The sequence below is a fragment of the Melozone crissalis genome, unplaced genomic scaffold (assembly GCF_028551555.1).
Source record: "Melozone crissalis strain CALT ecotype California unplaced genomic scaffold, PUWL_Pcris_2 ptg000023l_1, whole genome shotgun sequence".
Lineage (NCBI taxonomy): Eukaryota > Metazoa > Chordata > Aves > Passeriformes > Passerellidae > Melozone > Melozone crissalis.
In genome coordinates, this window is record NW_026535801.1 from 27,315,607 (window position 1) to 27,341,298 (window position 25,692).

Consider the following 25,692-nt stretch of genomic DNA (forward strand, 5'->3'; position numbering starts at 1 on the left):
GTCAAAGCCAAATGTCTACATAATTTTGATTCTGTGCTTTAAAAGTTGTTAGAGTTCAGTCTGTAACACTGTGGTGCTTTGCTACTGTCTTGAAACTCACATCTGAGCTGTGACTTTAGATGTTGTGGTAACATGCACATATGATCCAAAATGATTTGAGTATAATCTGTGTTTAGAAAGCTAGAAGAAATGTTTATCACTGTTTCAGTTTGTGGATTTTGAAAGTAATCATATGAAAATCAGTTCTTTTGGAAGATGAAACACTGTTACTTCGATCAACTTTGTGGTTGAATGCATTATTGTTTTTCCTGCAATAGTTGCTAATACAATTTGATTACTAAAGTTATGATTTTGCAAAGCAATGTTATTTTTTGTTAACTGCAAGTATATACAGAGATGGTTATTGGGAGATGTATTGCATGACTGCTGGCTTAATTGTGTGCCTGGGTTTCTATGGTAATGCTTATGCAACAAGATATGTTTCTTAGGCCTGGAACTCTCAGCTGCAAAGTGTACTCACAAACATGTTATTGATAGCTAAATCCATATGCCTGTTCAAGATACAGAATTATTTGGTAACCACATCCACATTAAATTTGAAGTCATAAATATGTTATAATATTAACATGTATTGATAGAAAATAATGTGTTTATTTACAAAAGCATTCATTGCACTTCCAAATAAGTTTTTGTACTTTAACACTATAAGTTATTTTTAACATGTTTTGGTTTTGAACTCTTTAAGCCTCTGTCATGGACCTCAGCAGATGTAGCTTATTAAAATACTTGATGTATTGGAAAGGACAGAAAATTAATATGGAATTTAGTTCTAGTGTAGAACTATTGGAGTTCATTGACTTCATCAAAAGAGGTAATAACAAACTCATAGTGATTCCCTTATCTCTTTTCTTACAGAATGATGTTAGAGTCAAATTTGAGCATCGAGGTGAAAAAAGGTAAAGAAACAGTCTTGTCTCTTTGTTTATGGTTTTGTTATGCTCCTGTCATAAAGTATCAGATTAACAGTTTGAAGTGCTTCAGATCTCTAAGATTTTTTGTTTGAGCTTAAATTTAATTTTTATGAACACAATATAGAGGGAATTTACTGTTTAAAATGTTTAAAATCTGGCTTCTAATTATGCAAACACCTAAATATCATACTGTGACTATGTCCAATGTAGTATCCTTCATTTGGTTACACTTCAGATAGATGTTTGTAGTCTTGTATAATTACTTAAGTTTTTAAAATAGATCGCAAGTTTGAGTAGACCAGAAAATATATTTTTGTCCTTCATTGTGTGTGTAATAAATGTGTGATAATTTATTTTTACTGTAATACCCAGAGGAGGAGGTTGGATTTTACTTCAGGGTTGCCAGTCTGACAACTGTAAGAGGAAAATTTATTAGACTCAAATTGTTTTCATTTAATCAGTTAAAATTTATTTACATTTTGTTTATGAGAGGTGGATGATCCACCTGCTAAAGTATACAAACATCTGTCTATATATAATCTCTTCTCTGGTGTCTGCTCAAAAGCTTTTACAGAATTGGATGTATAATTCCATCCAGAACTGGTTTGTTGACAATTCATTTTGCCTGTCTCTGAAAGTATCAGATTTCATTCTACTGATAGACAAATTATGATAGAATAAGATCTTTGAAAATACTTACACAAAAAAGGAAGTAATATCCTGGGCATGCTATTTCTCAAGAGAAATATTAAATTCTTTTTAAATAATTTGCTTCAATAAACCCTATACTAGTTCTGGGCAGCCCTTAGTGTGACTCTCTGGACATCACATGTAGAGGTGCATCAGTAATGATTGAGTTCTCTATATAATTTGGAGGGAATATGTTTTTTTGAAAGTTTTGAGAATTGAGGTCTCATCTACCTAACAATTTCTAGTGAAGTAAGAGGAAGCATGAATTTAAAAACAGAAAAATGTTTACATGCTGCCAGTCTGCACAGACGGTGCATTTTGCTATTCATCATATTTCAGTTTCACAATGGACTAAGTTAACCAGTTCAATATTAATACAAGCATAAAGTAAGTGCATGGAAATATCCCTTTCCCAGGTTTTTATGCTCATTAACCCAGGTCTGTGATGAAGTGCCCCAGGTGACTTCAGCCTGCTTGCCCAGGGGTTCTGGGCAGCCTAGGCTCATTGCTCAGCATGAGTTACAATACGTTGGTTTGCCCGAGCATGTAGCTCTAGTGATCAAGGAAAGAAATCATGCAGGGAAGAAAAGTTATGCAATGGCTTTCTCACTAGTTTTTAAGAAAGGAAGTGAAAAAGAGAAGTGATTCCAGACTTGCTTTCAGTGGTGAATGTGGCACTTTGTTCAAAAGAGTATGTAGTGTGATGGGTAGAGTTGCAGGCTTGCTGCCCAAAATGTTAGCTACAGTGAGAACTGGTGTTTGTTAGGTTTTGGGGGGGTGGTTTGTTTGCTTTTTTAGGGTATTTTTTTAAGATTTTATTTTTTAAAAATAATTTTTAATTGAAATTGGCCTGGTTTTTAGCCTCATTTCAGTGAGAAAAAATGTCCCCCAAACCACCATACTACTAACTGAACTACTGATGAAAGGGACAGGTACCCTTTGCTAACTTTTCTACTTCACAGAATTTGAGTGCTCTTTCTTTTTTAAATGTTAATTGAATGTACCTCAATACCTTAGTCCCTATTAAAAGCTCTTTTTTGTTTAATGGTGTTGTATCTCAAAAATGAAATGGTTTTCTATACTAAAAGGTTAGTTATACATAGTTTGGGCTGATGAGTTTGATGGGACATTGAGTTAAAAGAAAATCTTAAGTTGTTGACCTACAACTGCACCATTCTTACAGGAGCACACTTGAAGCACAGTTAGTGATGGACTGGGCAGTTTGAGTGTGTAGTTCATTATGGTAAAGATGGTGACATTTAGTTACCTTCCTCAGGTAAGATAGTCTTTCGGATTTCCAAAAAATGGGGACTGCAGGAGTAATTCCTTTCTATGCTTATGCTTGTCAGCCTATGGCACTCCATTGTCGTAGTTTTCTAAAGTGGAAAAATGTAGAAGTTTCTAAGAATTTCCCTCAGAAATGGAGGCTTGCACAGCGTTAAGCAAGTAAAATAATTACAATGAAATCTTAGTTCTGTATCTGTTTATCCCTTTTAGATTTTTCACTGCTTTTCTTTCTTTTTTACAAGTCTCAAAATATGGAGGACACGGAATAAAGTATAGCCTCTTACAGTCTTTTTAGTAGTAAATTTAGTTCTGAGATAGTTCTTAAGTAATGAGTTGCCAGATTTTCATAAGTAATGGACAGAAATTCTTTATAACTTAAATTGTGTTTCAGAATCCTGCAATTACCAAGGCCTGTTAAACTTGAAGATCTTGCAGCTAAAGCTAAAGTTGCTTTTGGACAGACTATGGATTTACATTACAGCAATAATGAGGTAATATTCTGTGTCCTCAAAATTCTTACCTTGGCCATTGATCATTTTAAGGCTGAAATTTGCTCTTGTAAGAAGTGGGAACTACCTCTTTTGTACTGTGACAAAACCCCAGATTTCTAATGTGTGTTTTCTCAAACATGTAAGTCTTGTCCGAATTAGGATAGGCAGGAAATGCATGAAATGTTTCATGAGTAGTGTTATATCATAATGATGTCTCTGACTTGTTGAAGAGTGGAAAAATTATCTTCCTGATCTTCCACAGTCCTGTTGTGTGATCTTGGGAAATTCTTTACTTCTTTGAGCTTTGGCATGTTTGTAAATTTGAAATAGCTCTTATTCTTCCTTGTAGGTAATTTTCTTTAAGGATGAATCTTGTTAGGTAATTGCTGGAATGCTGCATTTAGATAATGTGTAGATTGGAGAACTGGGCTTAACTGTTGCTCCTCTGAATTGTCTGGTTGCCAAAGATTTCTTGGTAGCAGGGCCAGCACTGTCAAGCCACTTTTGCCTGATCAATATTACTTCTGGCTTTCCTTTAGAAGTAGGGATGGAATTATTAATAGCAAATGTATTTACAGATGAAGGATCCATTCTTGGGGGTTACATCTGGCTTTTGCCTTGAGTCAGCAAAGTGCATGGAGGCTTACTCATCTGCTTGGTTAAGCACAGTTTAACTGCTGTATGTACCCTGCATCTCTGCAGAAGAAAATGCCAGTGATTGCTCTTTGTTAGTTACTCATTGCATTACCAGACACTTGCATGAAATTGATTCTCAAAATGAAGAATTCCAACAGAAGGTTTTTGGATGTTAGGAAGGTCAGGTGAAATGGCCCTTCATAATGCTTTGGCCTCAGGTCCTTCCACCAGTAGATTTTTAGGCATTTGCATACGTTTTCTGCTTCTTACCTTCTGCACTAGTTGGCAAGTCATCCCATCACCTTTCAGAAATGTGATGGTAATAATGTGTCACTAGTATTAAAAGTGGAATTTAACAAATAAGCATACTCTTCATTTTATCAAGATCTTCCCCCTCAATTCCATCTCTTTTTGTATAAAAGTACTGTATTTAAGCATCATTGACTGAGGCTGTTTTCAAGTAGAATAGATTTAAAAATCTGTATTGTTTTTCCTTTGTTACAAGACGAAGCTGTAATTTACACTCCTGAAACACAAGCCAAATTTTCATTGTTACAGAATTCAGATCTCAATTGCACGTTAATGGCATAATTTTCTGTTCTAAAGATACATGTATGCCAAGTTAATTCTAGTTAATTAGACCCAAGTAGGATTCTAGTGAGGACTAGAGTTGTTGCACGTGGATCACATCTTCTTAACAAATGCTGGTTTTCAGTGGAGAAATTCTTTTAGTGATGCAACTTTTAACAAGTGTATTAGTAACATTTGAGATACAAAAATCTGCTTTATACTCTATGAAATAGGACTTATATTTATCTTACAGACTTTTGTTAATGTAGGCATTGACCCAGTTGTACCTGTTTTGGTGAAACTTCTGGATATTTAAGTTCTATATATGCAAAATGGTTGCTTCTTGTGAAGACTTGTTCTGCTTAGTAGAGGACTCTGAAGGAAGAGTTAAGGTTGAGTTTTTAATACTTAAGAGATCATTTAATAAGGTTTATTTTCAAGTTGTTTGCTATGAAAGGAAACATTCTGTTTGTTTCTCTGCGCTTGAATTCCTCATTTCTTTCTTGTGTCCTGTTTAAGACTTTTTTTCTCCCTGCCCCTTGTTTTGTAGCTTGTAATTCCATTAACCACACAGGATGACCTGGACAAAGCTGTTGAACTACTTGACCGTAGTGTACATATGAAGAGTCTCAAGATACTGCTTGTAATACATGGAAATACACAGGTATGAGCTGATGTGCTAAATGCCTTTTCCTCAGTTTTCATAATGAAATATAATTTGTATCTTTTCTTAAATATGGCATTTTCCCAATTGAATATAATACTAATTGCTTCTTCATTTCAGTTTAAGCATTTTGTACTGACTCAGTTTTAAGTCTTTCCTAGATCCTGTTCCTGTCTTTTTGTTTGCCAACCCTACAGGTGTAGAAAAGTGAACCTTAGTAGAATGATACAAAACAAACAGAGAGAATTTAAGTAATGGTAGTTATTTGAAACTGTTCATTAAGTCATATGTGGGAAGTTCAATATTTGTTGTAGCAAAGACTAGTAGTCTATAGACTAAATGCTGAGATATTTAGGTATTATCTAACCAATCGTGGCATGATATTCATAGGATTTGTATACTGGCATATATTGAAAATGAATTTTAAAGACTATGAATGAGCTACTAAAATAGATGAATTGTGATGTAAATTGGCAAGCTGCTTTTTTGACTGCTTAAAAAATGGAATGTACTGCACAAAGGCTATAATGCTTACAAAGTATTTTTATTGTCAGGAATGTAAAGTAATAACTGCAGGTTGTAATACTTATGCATTTTCAGTCACCCAGTGTAAATAATGTGGAACCCTTGCCCTCACTGGAAGATTTAGATAATACAGTGTTTGGTGTGACAGACAGAAAAAGGCGACTCTCTGTAATAGGTAAGCTGCACATTTTAATACCTTTAATTGTAAAAATGTCTTTTGTCTTTTACTCATCATGAAAATTTTGCTCTCAACAAAGACTGTCTCTTCTACTCATCAATGACTACTACAGAATTTGCATTTGGGGGAGTGGATTTTGAATATTAAGACAAAAGGGTTTAAAATATATATATAATACAGAAAATTATCAAAAAACCCCCACAAGTAAATAAGTGTGTACAGAGTTATTTCAGGGTAACTTAAAAAACTGATGTTTCTGATACAGGAATGAGCTACTGAAAAATCTGCTTATATGACAATGTGTTTGCTTGCTTAGGACCCCCATAGTTTTTTACTGTGTGAGCATTTGTTTAACATACTGATTTTGGGATTGATGTAATCTCTTATTCATGTTTGAAAGTTGGGTGATGTTAACTTCCAAATTTAATTATGAAACTAGAGAGCTTAATTAATTATTTTCCAGACAATTTAATTATATTATTATGCATTTGTTATGAATATATGTATTTATGTTCATACAGACTTAATATTCAACAAAGAAAAACTGAAATTCTCAAGAGCTGGAAAAGATTAGGTGACATGGGTAGATGGTTTGGATTTTGGTTTTGGTCAAAACAAGCAATTTACTCAGCTAGATGTGTGGGCAAATTACATTTCTGTTCCTGGCTAATGAAAATTCTCTTTAATGTCATTGTGGCAACTCTGCCCCAAATTTTTCGTAATTTCTGGATTTTAGATTTTAAATGCTGTACTTAAGTCTTGTATTGCACAGGCATTTGGGGGATTCCCAAAGCAAGAAGTGATGCAGGCAGGTTCAGTGCCTGTGAAGCATTTCAGTAAAGCCTTGAATTCTTGGTTAGTGGAGACTTTGACTGGCCCTTTTCTTTCAAAAGGCTCTAATACTCGTGACAGGAGTTCACCTCCCCCAGGATACATTCCAGATGAGCTGCATCAGGTGGCTCGAAATGGATCCTTCACCAGTATCAACAGTGAGGGTGAATTCATTCCAGAAAGTATGGATCAGGTATGTCTGTGAATATTGAAATTAAAGTTTCTTGCTAAGTTTATTTGTGAAATACTGCTGTTCAAGAAGGATATGGAATTATTAGAAGGAGCAGCAAAAAATTGATGATAATTTGCTAAAATTTGATTGGTTTCAACCTTGACATAAGGTTGTTTATGTCAAGGTTGTGCTGTTTAGTCTTAGGCAGGTCTTAGGCAGAACCTGGTTATTTTTTTTTACTCTGTCTCTTCAATTTTTAAAATATGCTGTTACAAGGAGAAAGATAATGTTCTTAATTGCCATGATAGTTGAGTTAGATAGTGGTAGATACAAGTAACAGCAGAGATGCCAGCAGAAAACATTAGAAAACACAAGCTCCTTTATTTTACTGAGAATGATACATAAGCAGGACCAGCTTTACAACTTTTCCAGGTAATTAAAAGGAGATTTTGAGAAAGGGTTTCGACCTGTCAGAATTATTTGGACTCAGTTGATACTTAAGAGTTGGACTCAGTGATCCTTGTGGGTTCTTTCCAACTCAGGATATTCTGTATGGTAGGTACTGTGTTGGGATAGAGGCAAGGGGATGGCTGTAGGCCTGGCATAAATAAGCTCTGAAAGACTTCCCAAATTCACTTTTTTGGTGTGTAAAGATCACAAATGTATTTTGGTTTTTTTTCTTCTTACTCACCTGCATTGATGTCGGATGTCTGCCCGGTTAGCAAAATAAAAATCTTGCTCTCTGAGTATAAAAAATTGCCCTTCAAAACAGCAGGAAAAGAAGCAGGAATGTAACTGCTCACAGAATTGGCAATGGAGAAAGAGATATTTCAAGGAGGAAAGAAAAATAATGCTGCATACACAAATCAGTTCAAGTTGTTGTTGACATTGGCAGTGTATTTACAAAAGGCAAGAGGCAACAGTTTTTATGAGCTGACTAAATGAGAGACAGATGATAGAATAAAGGCAAGGGGATAGTGCAATTTGTTGCACAATTTTAATGACCGAGCTGAGAATAGGGACTGCATCTCCTACTTTCCAGACCAGGGCTATTCATTATCATAGCCATGTGGTCAGATCCAGCCCAAGTCTGGGCTCATTCCAGGGAAATAGTTACTTTTGGTGGGGGTAAAGTAATTTCTGGTCACTGACTGGTCAGACAGACAGATGGTCCCTGAAGCCTGGGATGTTCATTCACTCCTAATTATTCCAGAAATATATAACCTGTCATGTATGCATTGCTGTGTGAGCTGTCAGCAGGTTTAAATCAATAAATTTTACTTTCATAAGAAGCCAGGTTAGTTCAACCTAAGCAGCCTCAAGGGCCAGTTTGGTGTGATGGGCTCACAAATTCTGTTTTCTCCCCCCACCTACATTGCCACATCACCTTGGCAAGTGTTGGCCATGCTGCCTTTATCTGTCACAGCCTGCCCAACAAAGACAAGAAGGGAATTAGGGAATGGAGGGCTTTGCTCTGCTCTGCTGTTGATCTGCCTGAGCACAGCTATTGGCACTCTGACAGCAGACCCCACACTTTCTGTAAGAGATGAGGGGTTGGATAGAGAGGTGTTCAATATTGTTCAGCATGAGACAAGAGGAATAAAAATGCTGAACCTGTGGTAAGTGTTGTCCTTCCCAGTACAGAGTTCATTTAAGAGTTTGCACTCTCCAAACTCACTTTCAGGACACTGTTTCTTTAATAAGTTCTTAATTGGTGTATGGCAAAGTAGGTACCCAGGACCTTTAAGATGCAGCACAGACCATAAAAATTGGAGGGGTAACTGCTTAATTTATAGCAAAAGATTGTTGTCCAATTCATAGAAAATAATAGATGTTATACAATATATCAAAACAAACTTCATTTTAGGAAGGAGCTGATTTCAAGTCAACAGATGAGCTTTCCATTTTGTTTTTACCAGTTCCTATGTGATTTGGATTTGTTTCTTATTGGCTGTTTTATAGCAACCCCCTTAACTATTTAGAAAAAAACCTTGAACTTGTTTATGTTCCTCTGTTTATTGTTTATTAGATGCTGGATCCATTGTCTTTGAGCAGTCCTGAAAACTCTGGCTCAGGAAGCTGTCCCTCGCTTGACAGCCCGTTAGATGGGTAAAAATTATTTACATTCATTATTTAATTATTTATCTTTATTAGATTGCATAATGTCTCAGTTGTAAAATACAACTCCTTTCAAGTGACAGTGCTTCTTCTAGAAATTCCCTTGGAAGTTACAGAATGTTGATAAAAGCTTATTGAAACTTAATTGCTTACTAATACATGGAAAATACTGTGGTGCTTTTTTCTTTTTTTCAATAATTTATATTTAAACCACAATAATTTAGATTTAAGCTCCTATGAAAATGTACTGAAGATTTTTACTAAATGTTGCTAGGTCTTTCTCATGGGTGGTGTATATACCCTGGCAGTGAGCCACTGCATTAAATTTACAGTTCTTAGGCACTGCCATATGAAGTAGGCTTTTCTTTGCTAAAGCAGGGGGTACCCAATTCAAGAAGATGGTGGAATCATTTACTGGCTGCAACAGACAGTCCCTTCCTTTCCTTTGCAATTACTGCCTGTTCCTCTCCCCTTGTTCCTCTTGCAAATTTTCAGCTGATTTTTCTTTGTTAAAGCTCACCAGTCAGCAAGAGGCAGTGTATGCTATGGGGGGTCTTTTTGGATTGACCTCTGAGAAGACCCCTGTGTTTGGAGGGGTCACTGTCCACCAGCCAAGTCAAGTAAAACAAATTCCTGTTTGGTTTATGGTGGTCAGGCAAATAACCTTGGGTTTAATGTGCAGATTTGCTCTTTGTTTATTTCAAACTGCAAAAGTAATAAAACTGCTAATAAAATTTTTTATTTAACTGGTAGAAAGGTGAAGAGTTGGAGGTCACTGCCTGTGGCAATTAATCAGAGCTGTATTATTCAGTAGTACTATTTCATTTGAGAATATGTGGTTTGCGGACACAAGTAGATTTGGTCTAACAAATACAATTTTGAGTTTAATAAGTCTTCATTTCACAAGGAAGACAGTAGACATGAAACGTATTTTGTGGTTTTAGTGTGGTAGGTTAGATGTACACAGTATTTAATGTAGCTCCATAGAAAAGAAATTTTATCTAATTGCCAAATTTAAGGGTTTTGTGGGGTAGGAGTGAGTGAAAGAAGGGGAAACAAAGCAAACTTAATGCAATTCATATTTCTTCTTCAAAACTCTTTTTGGTTGTTTTTATTTACTTAATTTGTCACCTCTACTTAGTTTGTTTTCCTTTTTTTTTTTTTCATTTAAATATTTCCTACAAAGATGTAGGTTTTGTGTCTCCATTTAGCTTCTGTTACCCATTAGAGAAATTCTTACCAGAAAAAGGAGGACACTGTTTTGGTATGTTTATGGAAATAAACTGTTATCGATTGCTCTGACTGGCAATCCCATCCATTCCTTTTTGTGGCTGGGAGTTACATACCAACTGTAGGTAAGAAACAATGTGATCATGTAAGAACCAAAAAATTCTTCATCATTCTATAACTCAATAAAATCACTCTCTTAATCCTATGACTTTCATGGAGAGAAGAGGAAATGTTTTTTCTCATTAAAAGGTTCTACATTTCTTTGGTTAAATTTCCTCAAGAGTTTTTGTAGACTGTATAACCCATTTTGCCAGTCTATAAACCTTTGTGTTTAGCCATAAAGGTGTTAAACATAACAGTGTTCCTTTGTGGCTGTACTTGTGATAATTCATGTTTTTACTAATATCATTGCTCATTAACAGAGTCTGTTGCTTTCTTACCTACATTAAGCTCAGTGAGCAAGCTTCTCCATTGTTGCTGATCCTTAATTGTTACAGTTGCCTACTAGAATTGAGTTTCAGAATTGAGTTCCATTCTGCAGCAATCTGTATAGCAGTGGCTTTTCATCAGTAAGAGGACAGTAAGCTTAAGTGTGGTTTAACAGCGGATTTTAGATTCTGTGTATTTTTACACTTCCAGGGACAACTATCCCAAGTCTCGGATGCCAAGAGCACAGAGCTATCCAGATAATCATCAGGAATTCTCAGGTAGGCAAAAATCACTGGAGACACACTAGCTTTCCAGAACTGCTCCTCTTGCAAATAATAGGACTTAGAAGGGATGTTCACACTGGAGAAGTATTGTATTACACAAACAATATGGTAGAAGAAAGCAAAGCAACACCAAATGCACACAGTGAAAGATACTTTGAAAATACAAGAAATTTCATGTTTCTTCTAGATTATTGTGTGTGACATCACTCCTAGTGGGTGTAGTGTAACTATCTGCTTCTGTAAGAAGAGCAAATGTACAGTGCATAGGGGCGTGCATACTTAGTTAAATTGGACTGTAATATCTATCTCTAAGTTTTTATTGGGATTTGTTGGGATTTTCCCCATTCCATGTTCTAGTATGTTAATAGTGGGATAGACAGCAATCATTAATTCCATATTCAATATTTATTCTCATGATTTGAGGTGTAACAGAAGCAGAAAAAAAGTCAATCTGGCATAGTCTTTCCTCCTGCCACCACCAGTACTGGGCTTCTACAGAGGCATGTGTAATGTTCCTCTCTCAGAATATATTCCTAGTCATGTATTGCTCAAAGGTTCTGTAAATGCAAGATGTTCTGTGATGTGATGGATTTTTTTTTTCCTTCCACAAATTTTTCTTGTCCTTATTTCACGTTATATAAACTTTCTCAGCATCAGCTGTAGGTTGCAACAGACAGTTGTGCAATTTATTGTGTTTTATGAAGGAGTATGTGCTTTGTAACTTTTTTTAAGGCTTGGGGGTTTTTTTTTGGTTTTTTTTTTCCTGTTACTGTTTTTCCAGTGGATTTTTTTTTGTTTGTTTTGGTTTTTTTATGGATTTCTTTGCTCCCTTTGAGCTGTTGCTTTTCTAGTATATAGGGACCTACATTCCTTATGGAGGAGCAATTTGTATCTTTGATCATCTCTGTACTTCTGAATATTTTCCAGTTTTACGAAAATCTTTGAAATTGAGTGGACCAAAACTTTGTTCAGTATATCTTACAGCATTTAATTTTCTTCTCAGCTAATAAAAAGAGTTCAGCTGCTGCTTTTTTGGAAGTCTCTATCACAAGCCTTTACAGAAGCCTACACTGAATTTCATCTGCAACTTTATTATCCAGTCACGTAGCCTCTTAAGGGCCTTCTCTAATTATTCTGTTGGTTTTATTTCTCAAAGGGATTTGCCACCTCCCTGTTCCTTGTTCTGTACAGAGAATTCATGGATAATTAAACTGCATGAGTTTTAGCCCAGATTTCTATGGACTATTGACTGTTTCCTCCCTTCTTATCTACTTACCGTGTAACCAATTATTTATGCACTGAGGGACTTTTTCCCTTACCTTATACTTTTCCCCCTCAATAACTTTTAAAAGAGGATCTTTTGGATGTGTTTTAGTAATTCAAGCTGTGTTGACTCATTCACCAGTTTTTCATATTTATACAACTTTAAATTATATTCTTTGGAATAGTTTCTCCTCTATAAAGTATTTTTAAAACTGGAGTAATCAGGCATACTGCAGTCCTCCAACATTCTTTTAAGCAAGACGTTGCAAACCACTTGAGCTGTTGAATTCTTGATCCTTTGGGAATTTTGATTGAAGTCCTTTTAGTACTTGTGACTTGTGTAATTTTGTTCTATAAATCTTTTTTCTCTGATGCTTCTGCCCTTCATATCCTCTGATCCGCTCTCCCATTTTAAGTTTGTATTACCAAAGTGAAAAATTTAACATGCTTTTGTCACATTTTAAATTTTGAAATGAATCATTTTATTTTCTAGTAGAGTATGATATCCCAATATTTGAGAAATTTGGAAAGGGGGGGACTTATCCCAGAAGATACCATATTTCATATCATCAACAAGACTACAATGATGGTAAGCACTGCAACAGTTTTATTAATCTGTTTTTCTCATTGGAAAACGTGATAAAATTTTAAGATCTTAATGAAATTAAATGGAAACACTGATGAAATTGAAAGCCTAAATTTCTTCCCCAAACTCACTTGCTAAGCTTCTAATGATTGATAGAACCTCTGAGCAGTTTTATCTCTGGTAAAGTTACGGATTACAGAATTTCTGAGTCATATGCACAACTGTGGAAACGTTTGCTATCTTTGGCCACCCACAAGTCATACAGTATAAGTTTTTGACCTTTGTGACCCTTTTCTAGCTAAAGTAGGTATGTCTGTTTATAATGTCTGGTTTTGCTTTAAGAAATCCCAAGTACAGTGGAGTTCCTGTTAACATTTTCTTAGATTAAAAGAGTAAATAAAATTTAAGAGCAGTGATGTAAACTGACAATTAGTTGATGAAATAAATTGTTGGAATGCACCTGCTGATGCATCAGCAGGCAGCACCTGCTGATGTGTCCACAAAACTGGTTTGGACAGTAATACCATTGATATAAATTTAACATGTGTTAAATTTCTAAAGGAAGTAGAGAGGAGCAGCTGAAGGATTTTCATACTTCAGAGTGTGTTGAGCGCTAGTTGAGAAGAGTTACCAAGAAATGTGTCCCAAGACCAGATGGCTTCACTTGCAGTGTGGAATGTGCAGAGCAATAAATGGAATTATGTTACAGGAATCACAGAAATATCAAACTTGGGCACTGCAAAGTCCAGTTCCTTGCTCTAGAGCAAGATTTAAGGAGGCAATGATCTGTCACACTGCCTTTCAAGTAAACTCTAAATTGACTTGAACAGAGGGCATACATTTCCTTTATGTTATCAACTTCCAAGATAGCTTATCTTACAACTTAACTTTCTCTGTCTCCCAAGACATTTTTCCTGCAAATGGAAATAGAACTAGTTAGTCTATTTTAGCACAGTGAAGAATTGGTCATTGCCCTTATATATCCCTACATCACACACACACACACGCCTGGTTTCTCGCCTTTGTTTTCTTCTTCTGCCCGAGCTGAGGCTTTTCTCATGGCCACTTTATGTATAACACAGGATATAAGCAGAACTTGGTATGTAGCAGTCACATTAATATTTTGCAGAATGACCCTACTTTCTGGTCACCACTCTGACTGCTCTTCAGTCTTTGGTTACATTTTCCTATATAATTTTCTTCATGACGTCCAATTGCTTTACATTTTGTAGTTTCTGCATTAGATTTCTCTTTAACTATGTATATTGTACTTCCTTACTGAATTTAGCTTGTGAGAATGTCCCATTGAAATGGGAAAATAGGATTAGCTACATGAGATAAACCAATTATGACTGGTTTATCACATTTTTATCTTTTCAATGGTGAATAAAACTGCTTAATAACTTGTTTGCATATCTTTCTTGGAATTTAAATTGTCCAGACTAGTATATAAGGCTGAGTCTACTATTTCAGAGGTATTTTATCTGCTTTCTTGAGTCCTCTGGGAACTCCTCCTCTAGTGTAGTACCTAATGAATCAGAGACTCATTCAGTTATTGCTGAGTTCTCTAGGATGAAACTTAATCAAGAGATGCTATTCTAAAAATAGTTGTGTTATCTAAATAGATTAACATAAATTGTATTAGTCATCTGGTTGTAATTAACATGGTGAAGATCAGTGCTCTGTTTTTTCATTCTGATGCCGTAGCTATCTCCAAATTTTGCATTGCTTGTGTTTTGATTTTTAAAATACTTTTGTGGTCTTCCTGTTTGATTCCAGGTGTCAGTCTTTCTCCAAAGTAATTCTTTCTAGTTTGCAGAAGGAAGAGGCTGGCTTGGGCACTACAGCATCGTAAACGTGTATTTTATTCTCCTAAATATCAGAAATTTGGTATTTGCACATTTAATAGAGCAATAAAAGCAGAGGCATGGTTTTCATTCCTCCTCTTATAGGTCTCCAGGTTTTTCAAGCATGTTGATTATATTTCGAAAAAATTTCAGAATTTGGTCCCAATTTTCATCTCTTAAACACAAGATTTTGATTCTGTCTTGTCCTTAGATACATCTGTGATGAATGCTTGTTTCCTTCTAGGTGGAAAGTTCATGATGATTGTAGTCCAGTAAACTTCGTGATGATTGTGTCCTATCCTTTGCTGTGGCAGATCTGAATGAGACGATGTAGAGCTCATAAAGTGTTTGCATGCACACATTGCATTGCAGTATCTTTTTGTACTGTAACTTTTGTGTTCTGTGTTTATCATTGAAGGTCGTAAAACTTTTCCAAGAGCCAGAAGGACTCAGGGCAACAGCTTCCGATCCCCAGTCAGTTTCAGCCCCACTGATCACTCACTGAGCACCAGCAGTGGGAGCAGCGTCTTCACGCCGGAGTACGAGGATAACCGCATGAGGAGGAGGGGCAGTGACATAGACAATCCCACCTTGTCAGTCATGGACATCAGCCCACCCAGCCGCTGTAAGTTCTGCCATTTGGTGAACCCCACTGTAAAACTCTTACTTTTCAGGTATATCATGTCAAAACCTAGCATGCCATCCAAACACATGCCATTAAATAACATGTTTTTATCTCTCTAATAGGTGAAAGTCAAGACTATGCTCATCAGTATTTTTATTGCTTAGTGTACCAACCTCCATGTAGACTTTCATTGTAAAAGTGATTTCTTAGACTTTAGGACCTGAGAAGGATTTTGTAGGTTGCAGTTACTATTTATTTTTGCAGATCTTGGTCATGTTTTCAGTTAAACTGTAAATTTTTAGTGGTACTACTTCATACTTGTGGTAGAATTTCAGGAGCAAATATACTTTGTGATGACTTCAGTAGCTCATACCTTGTAATTATGCCCCTCTCTTTTTTTAAAAAGAAAGCTGTTTGTTTAACATTCTTTTTCTGTTTTTCAAATTAGCTATTGCTAGTTGTTTTAAGGATGTCTAGTTCTACCACAACTTATTTTGTGAATAAGTTTAAGTAGCTCATGTTTTCCATCTTACAGGGAGTTTTATTGATCTTGGTAATTTAGATGGTGAGGTTTAGAATGCACAGTCTCTGTTGTTGAAAGAGTAGTCTTTTAAAAATTATTTTCTGTGTATTCCAGTTTTTCTCGATCAGCTGAATAACAAGCTCATTTGAAAACCAAAACATACTTATATTTTCAGCACCACGAGCTCCAACTAACTGGAGACTTGGTAAACTGCTGGGTCAAGGTGCCTTTGGCAGAGTGTATCTGTGTTATGATGCTGACACTGGACGAGAACTGGCTGTTAAACAAGTGCAGTTTGATCCCGATAGCCCCGAAACCAGCAAGGTAAGTGATACCAAAGAGAGACGTTGGAAAAGGCTCCTGCTGAAGTGGTGGGTTCTAGACCAGGCTCACATTCTTTTCCTTGAACAGGATGAACATGTTTTAAACCATGTTGTGTTAGGAAACCATGTCTTTGTTAGGAATTCTGTTTTGTTTGTACCATAGAAAATTAGTCTGCTTACCTGATTTTAATATTACATCACATTTTAATTTTCAGACAGATTCTTATGCTGTGAAGATGCATAATTTGTTTTGGTGCTGCCTCAGTCTCTAAAATCAAACAATCTATTATGAAGCATGTTCTGAAATAGATAATTAGTTATAGTAACAGGAATTGGACGAAGTTAGATTTATAAGCAGAAAAAGCTTTACTAATATAAGTGTTCCTGAAAACAAATTGCCAAAAAGAAGTTTGGTTTGTCTACGAAGACAGTTTGAGATTCTTACCTATTTCCTGTTTGCGGAATTTCTAGTATTTTGGATGGCTCCAGAGAAAGCACCAGCTGTTAGTGTTTTCCTTTGGTCCATTTAATTATTACAATATCAAGTGCTAATCAAAGGCATTTTTAAACTATAGTGTATTATCCTGGAAAAGTTAAGAATTAATGCTAATTATTCCACCACAAAGATTAAAATGTGTGGTGGTTTTCTGTGTTTTGTTAGTTGGTTTTTTACCCAAGTGGAAGTGTATGACATGTTGCATAATGATCACTGACCTCATCAACATACTGATATCTGCTGTGCTCTGAAACAAACATAACTTTAAGAAAAGAGAAACAATGAAAAACTAGCGAAACCTTCCCAAAGATAATGTATAGAAAATGTATAATTTTGCTTGTTTCTAACTACCTCAGTTTAACATTGATATTTTCTTGTTATAAAATGCAAAAACTTTACATTAGCTGTAGGAGTATTTTGTTGCTTAGTTGGCATAACACTTTAATATGTACACACTGCTCTGCTCGAAAAAATTCAAATCCAAAATCTTAGTTTTACTACATCAAATATGGTTAATCTGTCCTGTTTTGTCCTTTCAGGAAGTAAATGCACTTGAGTGTGAGATTCAGTTGCTGAAAAATCTGCTGCATGAAAGAATTGTTCAGTATTATGGCTTCTTGAGAGATGCACCTGAAAGGACACTCTCAATATTCATGGAGTACATGCCTGGGGTAAGCAAGAGCTCATCCACCTCAGCCTTCCATAGTGTGCTGTGTGATGAGCACCCAAGCATTCAGCTTTGCATAAGTGCACACAGATATTTCAAACTGTCCAAATGGAAACCACCAAAGATGGGTACTGACAAGTGCTTGCAACCTCCTGTCTTCTCCATTCTGCTTGGGTTCTCAGAATTACAGTGGTTTGTACAAAAGCTCTTTGTGTTTGGTTTTGGAATAAGTGGTGCCTGGCAATGTCTTTGAAAAGACAATATTATCATTAGTAAACTCTTAAATCTCCCTGAATTTTATTGTTTTGTTTTGCCACACTTCAAGTATTTCTGGAAAACAAAGAGTAGCTGAGATGGGGGCAAGAATAAGTGCATACAGAAAATAATCTTGATGCTTGCTTCTTGTGTGGCACCTAGTATGTGCTGAACTGCTGTTCTTCTTTGTTAGGAAATATCATAAGGTCAGAAAACTGTAGATTTTCATTTTCTCACCAAGTGGGGTCAGCAGAGCTAAACAAAATGTGCTCCTATAAAAACAGAGGCTCTGTATTTCTGGAGTATCTCTGTATTTCTGAATAGTTACAGCAGTCTACTTACTATGAGACTCCAGAGGGGAAAAGCAGTGTCTGGGCCTTGGTTTCTAAGTGGTGGTGGGGGTTTTTTTGCTTCTTCATTTTTTTGAGTTCTTGGTCTTGTTTTGTGGGATGTCTTGAATTCTTCTGACATTTGGAAAAGTGACAGACGTAATCTTAGCAGTTTGTAACTCCATGTGACAAAGATAGGTTATACAAAAACAGTTGCAAAACTATTTTTGAAGAAGTTTTGATTTAATCTTATTTTAAGCTAAGATTTGCTTACCTATTATTTTTTACCACCCTGTAGGACATGGTGTTTTTTTTCTTGACGATGTTTTTTTTCTGAGTATAAGCTAACCCAAAGGACATGTGTTATGTTCATCCTGAGTGTCACCCATCAAAAACTTCAGGGGGCTGTTCTCTTTCTGTACATTGTAGTGGAACTATTCAGCTGCTCAGCTGCTTGCAAGTTTTAAGGTTAAATCAAGAAGAATTGTAATTTTAAATGTCTACATTTCAGCCATGATGTAATTGAATTTCAGTTGAATTCTGGAAGTGTTAGTGCTTTATGCTTCTGTGCCATAGGGTTCCATCAAAGACCAATTGAAATCGTACGGAGCGCTCACCGAGAACGTGACTCGGAAATACACACGGCAGATTCTGGAAGGAGTTCACTATTTGCACAGTAATATGATTGTCCATCGAGATATTAAAGGTAATGAGAGTTCTGTGCACAGTTCAGTGCTCTTTATTACTGATCCATTTCCAATCTTATGTGAAGCACTAAAATGCAATTAAGTTTGAAATACCAAGATACTGACTTAAAATCAGTGTGGTTGCTTTCCATCTTTTAGTCTTGTCACTTTTGTAACCTGGGGAAGGAAAAATAAGCAACTTTATGATGTTCTAGCAGAGTTCTGCCAATGTTTCTTTAGTCTTCATTTGTAAAACAAGCAGGATAAATTCCTTTGATTTTTTTTTTTTACTATTAATAGCTATAAATATATTGGAGGATTATGTCATTAGAAATAGACTGTGCAGAGAAGAGCATCATGACTTCAGAGTTTAAATTTAGAGAGTTTGGTTTCATCAATTATATAGAAATTACCCAGCACTTCACTGGTACTAGAAATGACCAGCAGAGATCACCTGACTGATCAGACTTATTCCATTTTACTGCTAGGAAGCCTGGTGTAACATCTACTTTTTGTAGACAGGTGCAGGTGACTTGCAAGTGTTGCATAAGCAAGGTGTGAATATGTAGGGAGATGGTGATGTGCAGAATAGGTATGTTGAACACAATGCTCTTGTATTCCGTAATACTTTTACCATTTTTCTGTTGCTTTGTATCAACAATGTTTTGTTCCAAAGCAGGTTGAGATATCACAGTCAATTTGTACATCTTGTGCAGATAACTGTTTTGAATAAATCTATAACATAGTTTGAGGTTTTGCTTTACAATAGTATGGGAGACATTTTCAGTTGTGTGGAAGTTGTTTCCCCATTTCTTTTAATTTGCCATGTGCAGCACATTCCTTATTTTGTCAGGAGGGCTTTACAAAGGGACTGTCCCTTCCTGGAAAGGGCCTGGATGCAAACCAGTGTGAGCAATTCATTATTTTCTGAACTCCAGAACAGACTAGTAAGAATGAGCAGAGAAAGTAAATTCTCTGGCTTGAAATCCTAGGTTGATGTTGAATTGTACCACTGTATCCAAACTTCTTTTACTGTTTCCCACACCAGAACCTTGAGTCTTTTGTGAAGGTAATGCTGTGTTCCCTTCCCTCCAGGAGCAAATATTCTGCGAGACTCAGCAGGCAATGTGAAGCTTGGTGACTTCGGTGCCAGCAAACGGCTGCAGACCATCTGTCTGTCTGGTACGGGAATGAAGTCTGTCACAGGGACTCCCTACTGGATGAGTCCTGAAGTTATTAGTGGAGAAGGGTACGGCAGAAAAGCAGACATCTGGTATGTTAAACCCCTTCTCCACTGAAAAGTGTAATTTCATTTTCAATAGAGAGTAGGTGTTTGCTATCTGAAGCTGCTGCAGTGTTTCATCCTGGGATTTAAGCTGAAGAAGGTGGCAAATGTGAACACTGACAGTCATTTTTGGAGAATCTTAACACTGAAATTTAATTTTTCACATGGCAATTTCTCAGCTCATCAGTTTAAACATCATAAGAGAATCCTTTCAACTGACCTTGCATGAAGTTAGGATTACCAAACTGTTTGTTGGTTCTGGAGAGCTACTGGCTGAAAGCAATATGTGAAACTTTGAAACATCAGTTTGGTCAATGCATTGTAATGAAACGTCAACACCAAAATACCTTTGATGCAAGGCAGAAAATAAAATGCTACTCCTCTAGAAATTGAACACTTCAGAGTGAATTTGCCAGATTTAAAAGGGAGTATAAAAAATAATTTGGTTTAAGTTGTTATTAAATACATAAGAACTAAGAGGGAAAGTAATTTGCAAAAATGAAGGTTAGTGAAACATTGTATATGCCACAGTCTAACATGGCTCCTGCCCAGTGGACTGATGACTTTGGCAATGAGACCCCTTGCAGTGCAGGTGATCTGTGAATACACAGTAATGGGCTGGCAGCAGCAGACAGGCTGGAGTAGTAACACTGTGTGTTTAAAAAGGAACTACATTGTATCCAAACAAAGGCATTACTTTCAATTTCAAGGAAATAGGCTACTTCAGATTATTTAGTGGTTACTCTGATATAAGTGAAAAATAGGTCCACCTTATAATATCAAGCAGTTCATTTGTTCAAATTTCAAATATTGGTTTGAAGGTTATTGTGTATTTCTTGATGAAAACTTAATAAAAACTACCAAAGTTAGACAGCTGTCAGTCAGTTAATCCTTATTGTGCAATGTACCTCTGTTTAAGCACAAAGCTTCTTGCAAGCATCTTGAAAAACATTCAAACTTTCGAAAAATTGGAAAATTATTCCAGCCTATCCATTTTGCAGTATTGTTCACTTGTTATTGGAAGATGCTGATCTTTAAGGACTTCTGGAACAAAGTTTCTCTGGCCATATATATGCCCTTTTACCTTCCTAGATTCTTTAAAATTGTTCCTGAACAAAGATTGTTTAGGAACTTAAAATTTTGTTTGTCCATCTAAATATATTTTTAGTATCCTTAACTAAAAGAGAAGATACCTTGAAAGTAGGGCTTTTGTTCTTCAGCTGCCATATTAAGTTTCACACGATTCACTGGTGATAACTTGTGTATTTCTAATGAGCTGGCACCACACATGGCATGCATGGAGCTTTCCTGATGCTTTGCATTTCTGTTCAGCCTCAAGGAGCAGGAAAGCTTCCAAGTGCAATGCTGAGTGCATGGCCTGCTGAGCACTGGGTGCTGGCAGTGCTCTATGACAGTTAGTATTGCCTGCATAAATATGTAATTATCTCTTCACTGAGGAAGTAGCTTTCAGCCCTGGAAAGTAATGAAGTGGAGACATTTGTGTAACTCTGAGGTAAAGGTATAGCAGTCCATGCTGGTTTTTCCAATGCCTGTTTTGTGCTCAAGTTACCCTGTAGTATTATGTGGACCCTGCTTATATGTGATATTTTAGTCCCCCTTTGCTGTTTCCTATTTTCCTGGGAGGCCATGACTCTGTTGTAACCTGCTGTTTCACTTCTGCCTCTGTTTCAGGAGTGTAGGTTGCACAGTGGTAGAAATGCTCACTGAGAAGCCCCCGTGGGCAGAGTTTGAAGCCATGGCTGCCATCTTTAAAATTGCCACTCAGCCAACCAACCCCCAGCTCCCTCCTCACGTCTCCGACCACGCTCGGGATTTCTTGAAACGGATTTTTATCGAGGCCAAGCTGCGACCGTTTGCAGATGAACTGCTGAGACACACGTTTGCACACTATCACTAACACCTGCCTCAACTCAGCTTGCATCTACTGCATTTATTTTCTATTTGACTGCACTTTTATTTTTTATTTTTTACAAAGAAAAAGGAGAAAAAAAAAGACAAGAGAGAGAATATTCTCTTGAATCTTTGTTTCATTTAGATTGTAAACAATCTAAAATTTGTATCTAAAATGAGAATCTTCTCTTCCCCCCTCCCACCAGGACTAGAACTTTTTGTTTCTATAATGTACTGATGTGGTTGATGTAGATAAAGCACTTTAGTACATATTTGTTCCTTATTTAAAGAGGAAAAAAATTACAAATGCTTGGACAGTCAGGAACTGTGTGACTTTTTCTGACACCGCTGACTGACTCAGGGTGCAGGGAAGAATAGACATGCAGCTAATGGACAAGAAGGTTACTTCTATGTGATTCTTATCTATATTGTAGGTACTTGCAGCAGAGATTTCTAAGTTCTTACTGTATTTTAGCATTTAATCAGCTTCTGGAATGTACAGTTTAAGCAGGAACATGTGGTTCTGAGAGTTAATTGATGAAGCTGGAAGAACTTGGAACTCTTTGTGCAGCAGCATGTCTAGCGGGGACTTCTATGTGACCAAAAGAAAATAACAAAAACGAGCTCAAAACTGATGTACTAGTTAGAGGTTTTGGTGTAGAATTATTGTATTATCTTAATGTGAAAATAATTACAGGTAAACAGATTATGGGCCCAGACTCCTAGAAACTACTATACTGCAAAGGGGAAATTTTCCATGCTAGACAAGGGTCAGCTATTGGATGTAAATAGTTAGGAGAATGCCTCCTGCTCTATCTGCCAAAGAGAACCTCTGTTGCATAAGCTTTGAGGGAGCCAGTTATCTTAGCTGATAAAAAATACTGATGTTGAGGGTCAATTCTCCTCCACAGTCCCATGAATGGCTGCAGGTGAAAGGGAATGACTAATCCTTGTGCAGTATATGAGTTACTGGATTCAGAATGAGCTATAAGAAATATTTGCAAAGCTGTTGAGAGGCGCTAGGATGGAATGTATGTCAACATCAAGTGCCTGAATAATATAAAATTCTTCCCATTCTGCACTAAAAAAAATTGGTTTAGTAATGCAGGTCAGTCATCTAGGATGCATTGAAAATTCCTGAAATAATGTCAAACATCTCTTAACATCAGGAAAGAGTCACTGAGAAAGCTAAGATTCCAGTTATATTTTTAATAAGGTTGCACTGATGAATCCTATGAAGAAGGAGGCACAGCACAGAAAATTGTACAGAGAACAGGCCAAAAGTGCAGAGAGCCAGCAATTAAATAACATGAGTGTGAATATTCCAGCCTGATAATCCAGATTGGTATTTGTCAGATTTCCAGCTGTCATAAAGTGTACGTTAATTACTTTTTCTATTTCTGAAAGAGCATAATAAAAGAATTAAAAATCTGAAATAATGCTTCTCAGCTGAGAAGCCCAGGTACTGATCAGGTGTAGTGAATAACTGTCTTTTCACAATAGAAAATCAGACTCTCATATTTTTGTAGAAGAACAGAGCATAGATAATTTAAAGGGGCATTTGGAAATAAACTATTGGACAACAGAACTGAAATTATGTTTACTGTTTTGGATGATTCATTGCTTGCTTTTGTTGTTTTTTAAAGGCAGAGCAGGCTGGTACTGTTACCCTTGTCCAGTCTGACAAGGCTCTACCTGTTCTGCATCTTTAGAGGACTATCAGGTTTACAAAATGCATGGAGACAGAACAATAAGCTTACCCATTCCCACAGTCACTCACATATGAGATTTCTGAATTTATTCTGCTGAATTCCGTATGTTTTACCAGAGCATAAGCAGGAGTATGGATCTATCCTAACCACTTTACCTGTAGTGGAGTAAGAAAGACTTTTTTGTGGCCATCTCTCCAGAGACTGAGAGTGGTGATTTCTTCAGCTTATGTGAGTATTTTACCCAACTTAAAATTTTCTTGGTCAGGGTACACAACTGTGCAAGGTTTCCTCAGCACAGGAGGAACTTCCATACCAGGAATAGTGTAAAAGGCTGAAAGGAAAGGCAGCTTGTACTGACTTATTTTTTTTTCTCTGTCACTAGATAAAAGCTATGAAGCAGCCTTTAAGAAGAATTGGTATGTACTCTGCTGTAAGGAGCCTTTGCTTTATAAGCAAATTTTAGTGACAGTAGGAATGGGAAGTTTAATGTAGAACCTAATAGTTTATGTAGGTAATTTTCAAGATCATGTAATTGAAATTATTAATTTCAGACTAATAAGGTACCAAAACCAAGGTGAAAATGTATATAAAAATCCATAGTGGTCAGTGATTCCTGAAAAGGTAAGGAAATTTTATATTACCAAAAAAGGACATTAAAGGGAAAATGTAACCAGGTTTATCTGTAGCATTCATAACATTTAAATATACTATTCTAAAGAGAAACTGCACTCTCTGAAGCTTGAAAATTTTCAGAATCTAGTTTTCTTATAATGTGACCTTTCTGTGAGACAGTGCTGGATCATGTATATTGCAATATCACTTCCTTGTTGTGATTTTTAATTACTGAACAATCAAGTTTGCTGCTTTTGTGCCTTTTCTAAAAAAAAAAAAATGGCATTCAGTCATGACAACGGTCAGCATTTTGGAGCCAGGAAAAAAAGCAACTTTCAGAATGCATTTTTCATCATGTCTTTAGCATGTCAGAAAGCTGCCAATGTAAAGATTGTGCTTCTTAAATGAAGTTGACATTTTCCAGTTTGAGTAGTTCTAGTAAAATTTTATAAATTTAACCAAGATTAGTCTTGAGCTAGTTTTTTTTCACCCTAAAGATAATTTCTCTATTGACTTAAATAACTTACAGTAAATCAGATGGTTATTAACACAAATATTTTGAGCTAGAACTAATTATGAAGCAAAATCAGGCTTTTACCAAGAGGTTGTCTATTACTTACCCCTAGTGGGGTAATGTAGTAAAACAACCTATATACAGGGTTTGTTAAACACTTACAGGGGCTCCTGGGGTCATGGTGAATGACCCCTCATTCTAGAATTTGTGAGGTTGCATGGAATTTCAAGCTTTAAACTCCATTGGAGGAGGATTGCAAAGCCAAGGTCCCTACTCACAACTTCTTGTATCCCACTTAAAAAGCCACCAGCATTTTAGAATCATGAATTGGTCTTAATTATTGAATCCAATTATAAAAAAATTCCAGTGAAAGCAATACTGCTGCAGGGATGGTTTGCTTTTCTGTAAACAGCATGATGAAGCTGTACTCCCAAAAAATAAGGGTTGAAATTCATGGTGAGTATTTGTATTTTCAAAAGTCTTACTTATCTAATGATTTTTAGTATTCTGTCTGTTGCACATATATAGTGAGCAAAGCTACTTCTGTGGTATGGTTTTAATGGTGTAACTAACAGCCCTGTTAGAGCATGACTCAAGGTTTCAGTTGTGTTGTGTTAGAGAAAGTTGCTTATTTTTTATTTGGGGGATAGAAATATCCATGGAAGAACTCATAAACCTATGGATCTAATAATTGCATAGTTAACTCTACAGTCTTCTTTTTTTGACAGTTTAAATATAGTGTTAAAGCTTCTAACTTGATTTCCAAGTAGAATTGTAGCTAAATAGTCCTTTCAGTAAAACAAAATTAAATGTTTGGGGTTTTTTTTAGCTAGTGCCTTTTTCTCTGTATGCCTTAATTTGGTTCATGTTAGAACACCATATTGAAATATGTCATACAATTCCATGTCACCAAAGCAGTCTTAGAGAATGGGTTTTTTCAAAGTGCCCAAAGCAGAGCTTGTCTAACTGCATTGAAAAGTAT

General features: G+C 36.2%; 1 protein-coding gene across 2 annotated transcripts in view; it reads left to right on the plus strand.

Annotated features, from left to right (window-relative positions):
* MAP3K2 (mitogen-activated protein kinase kinase kinase 2) overlaps positions 1-25,321 on the plus strand; it is a 43,757-nt gene extending 18,436 nt beyond the window's left edge. The window contains exons 4-17 of one of the 2 annotated variants that reach the window (XM_054277548.1): positions 916-956; positions 3,340-3,439; positions 5,196-5,309; positions 5,910-6,009; positions 6,906-7,036; positions 9,045-9,124; positions 11,003-11,070; positions 12,833-12,928; positions 15,191-15,397; positions 16,096-16,244; positions 17,279-17,410; positions 18,567-18,696; positions 19,772-19,949; positions 21,654-25,321. In XM_054277548.1, the coding sequence (XP_054133523.1) occupies positions 916-956; positions 3,340-3,439; positions 5,196-5,309; positions 5,910-6,009; positions 6,906-7,036; positions 9,045-9,124; positions 11,003-11,070; positions 12,833-12,928; positions 15,191-15,397; positions 16,096-16,244; positions 17,279-17,410; positions 18,567-18,696; positions 19,772-19,949; positions 21,654-21,879 (1,752 nt within the window). In that variant the 3' untranslated portion in view covers positions 21,880-25,321. The remainder of the gene's footprint in view (positions 1-915; positions 957-3,339; positions 3,440-5,195; positions 5,310-5,909; positions 6,010-6,905; positions 7,037-9,044; positions 9,125-11,002; positions 11,071-12,832; positions 12,929-15,190; positions 15,398-16,095; positions 16,245-17,278; positions 17,411-18,566; positions 18,697-19,771; positions 19,950-21,653) is intronic. The other variant, XM_054277549.1, reaches the window with a different exon arrangement.
* The last annotated feature ends 371 nt before the right edge of the window (positions 25,322-25,692 follow it).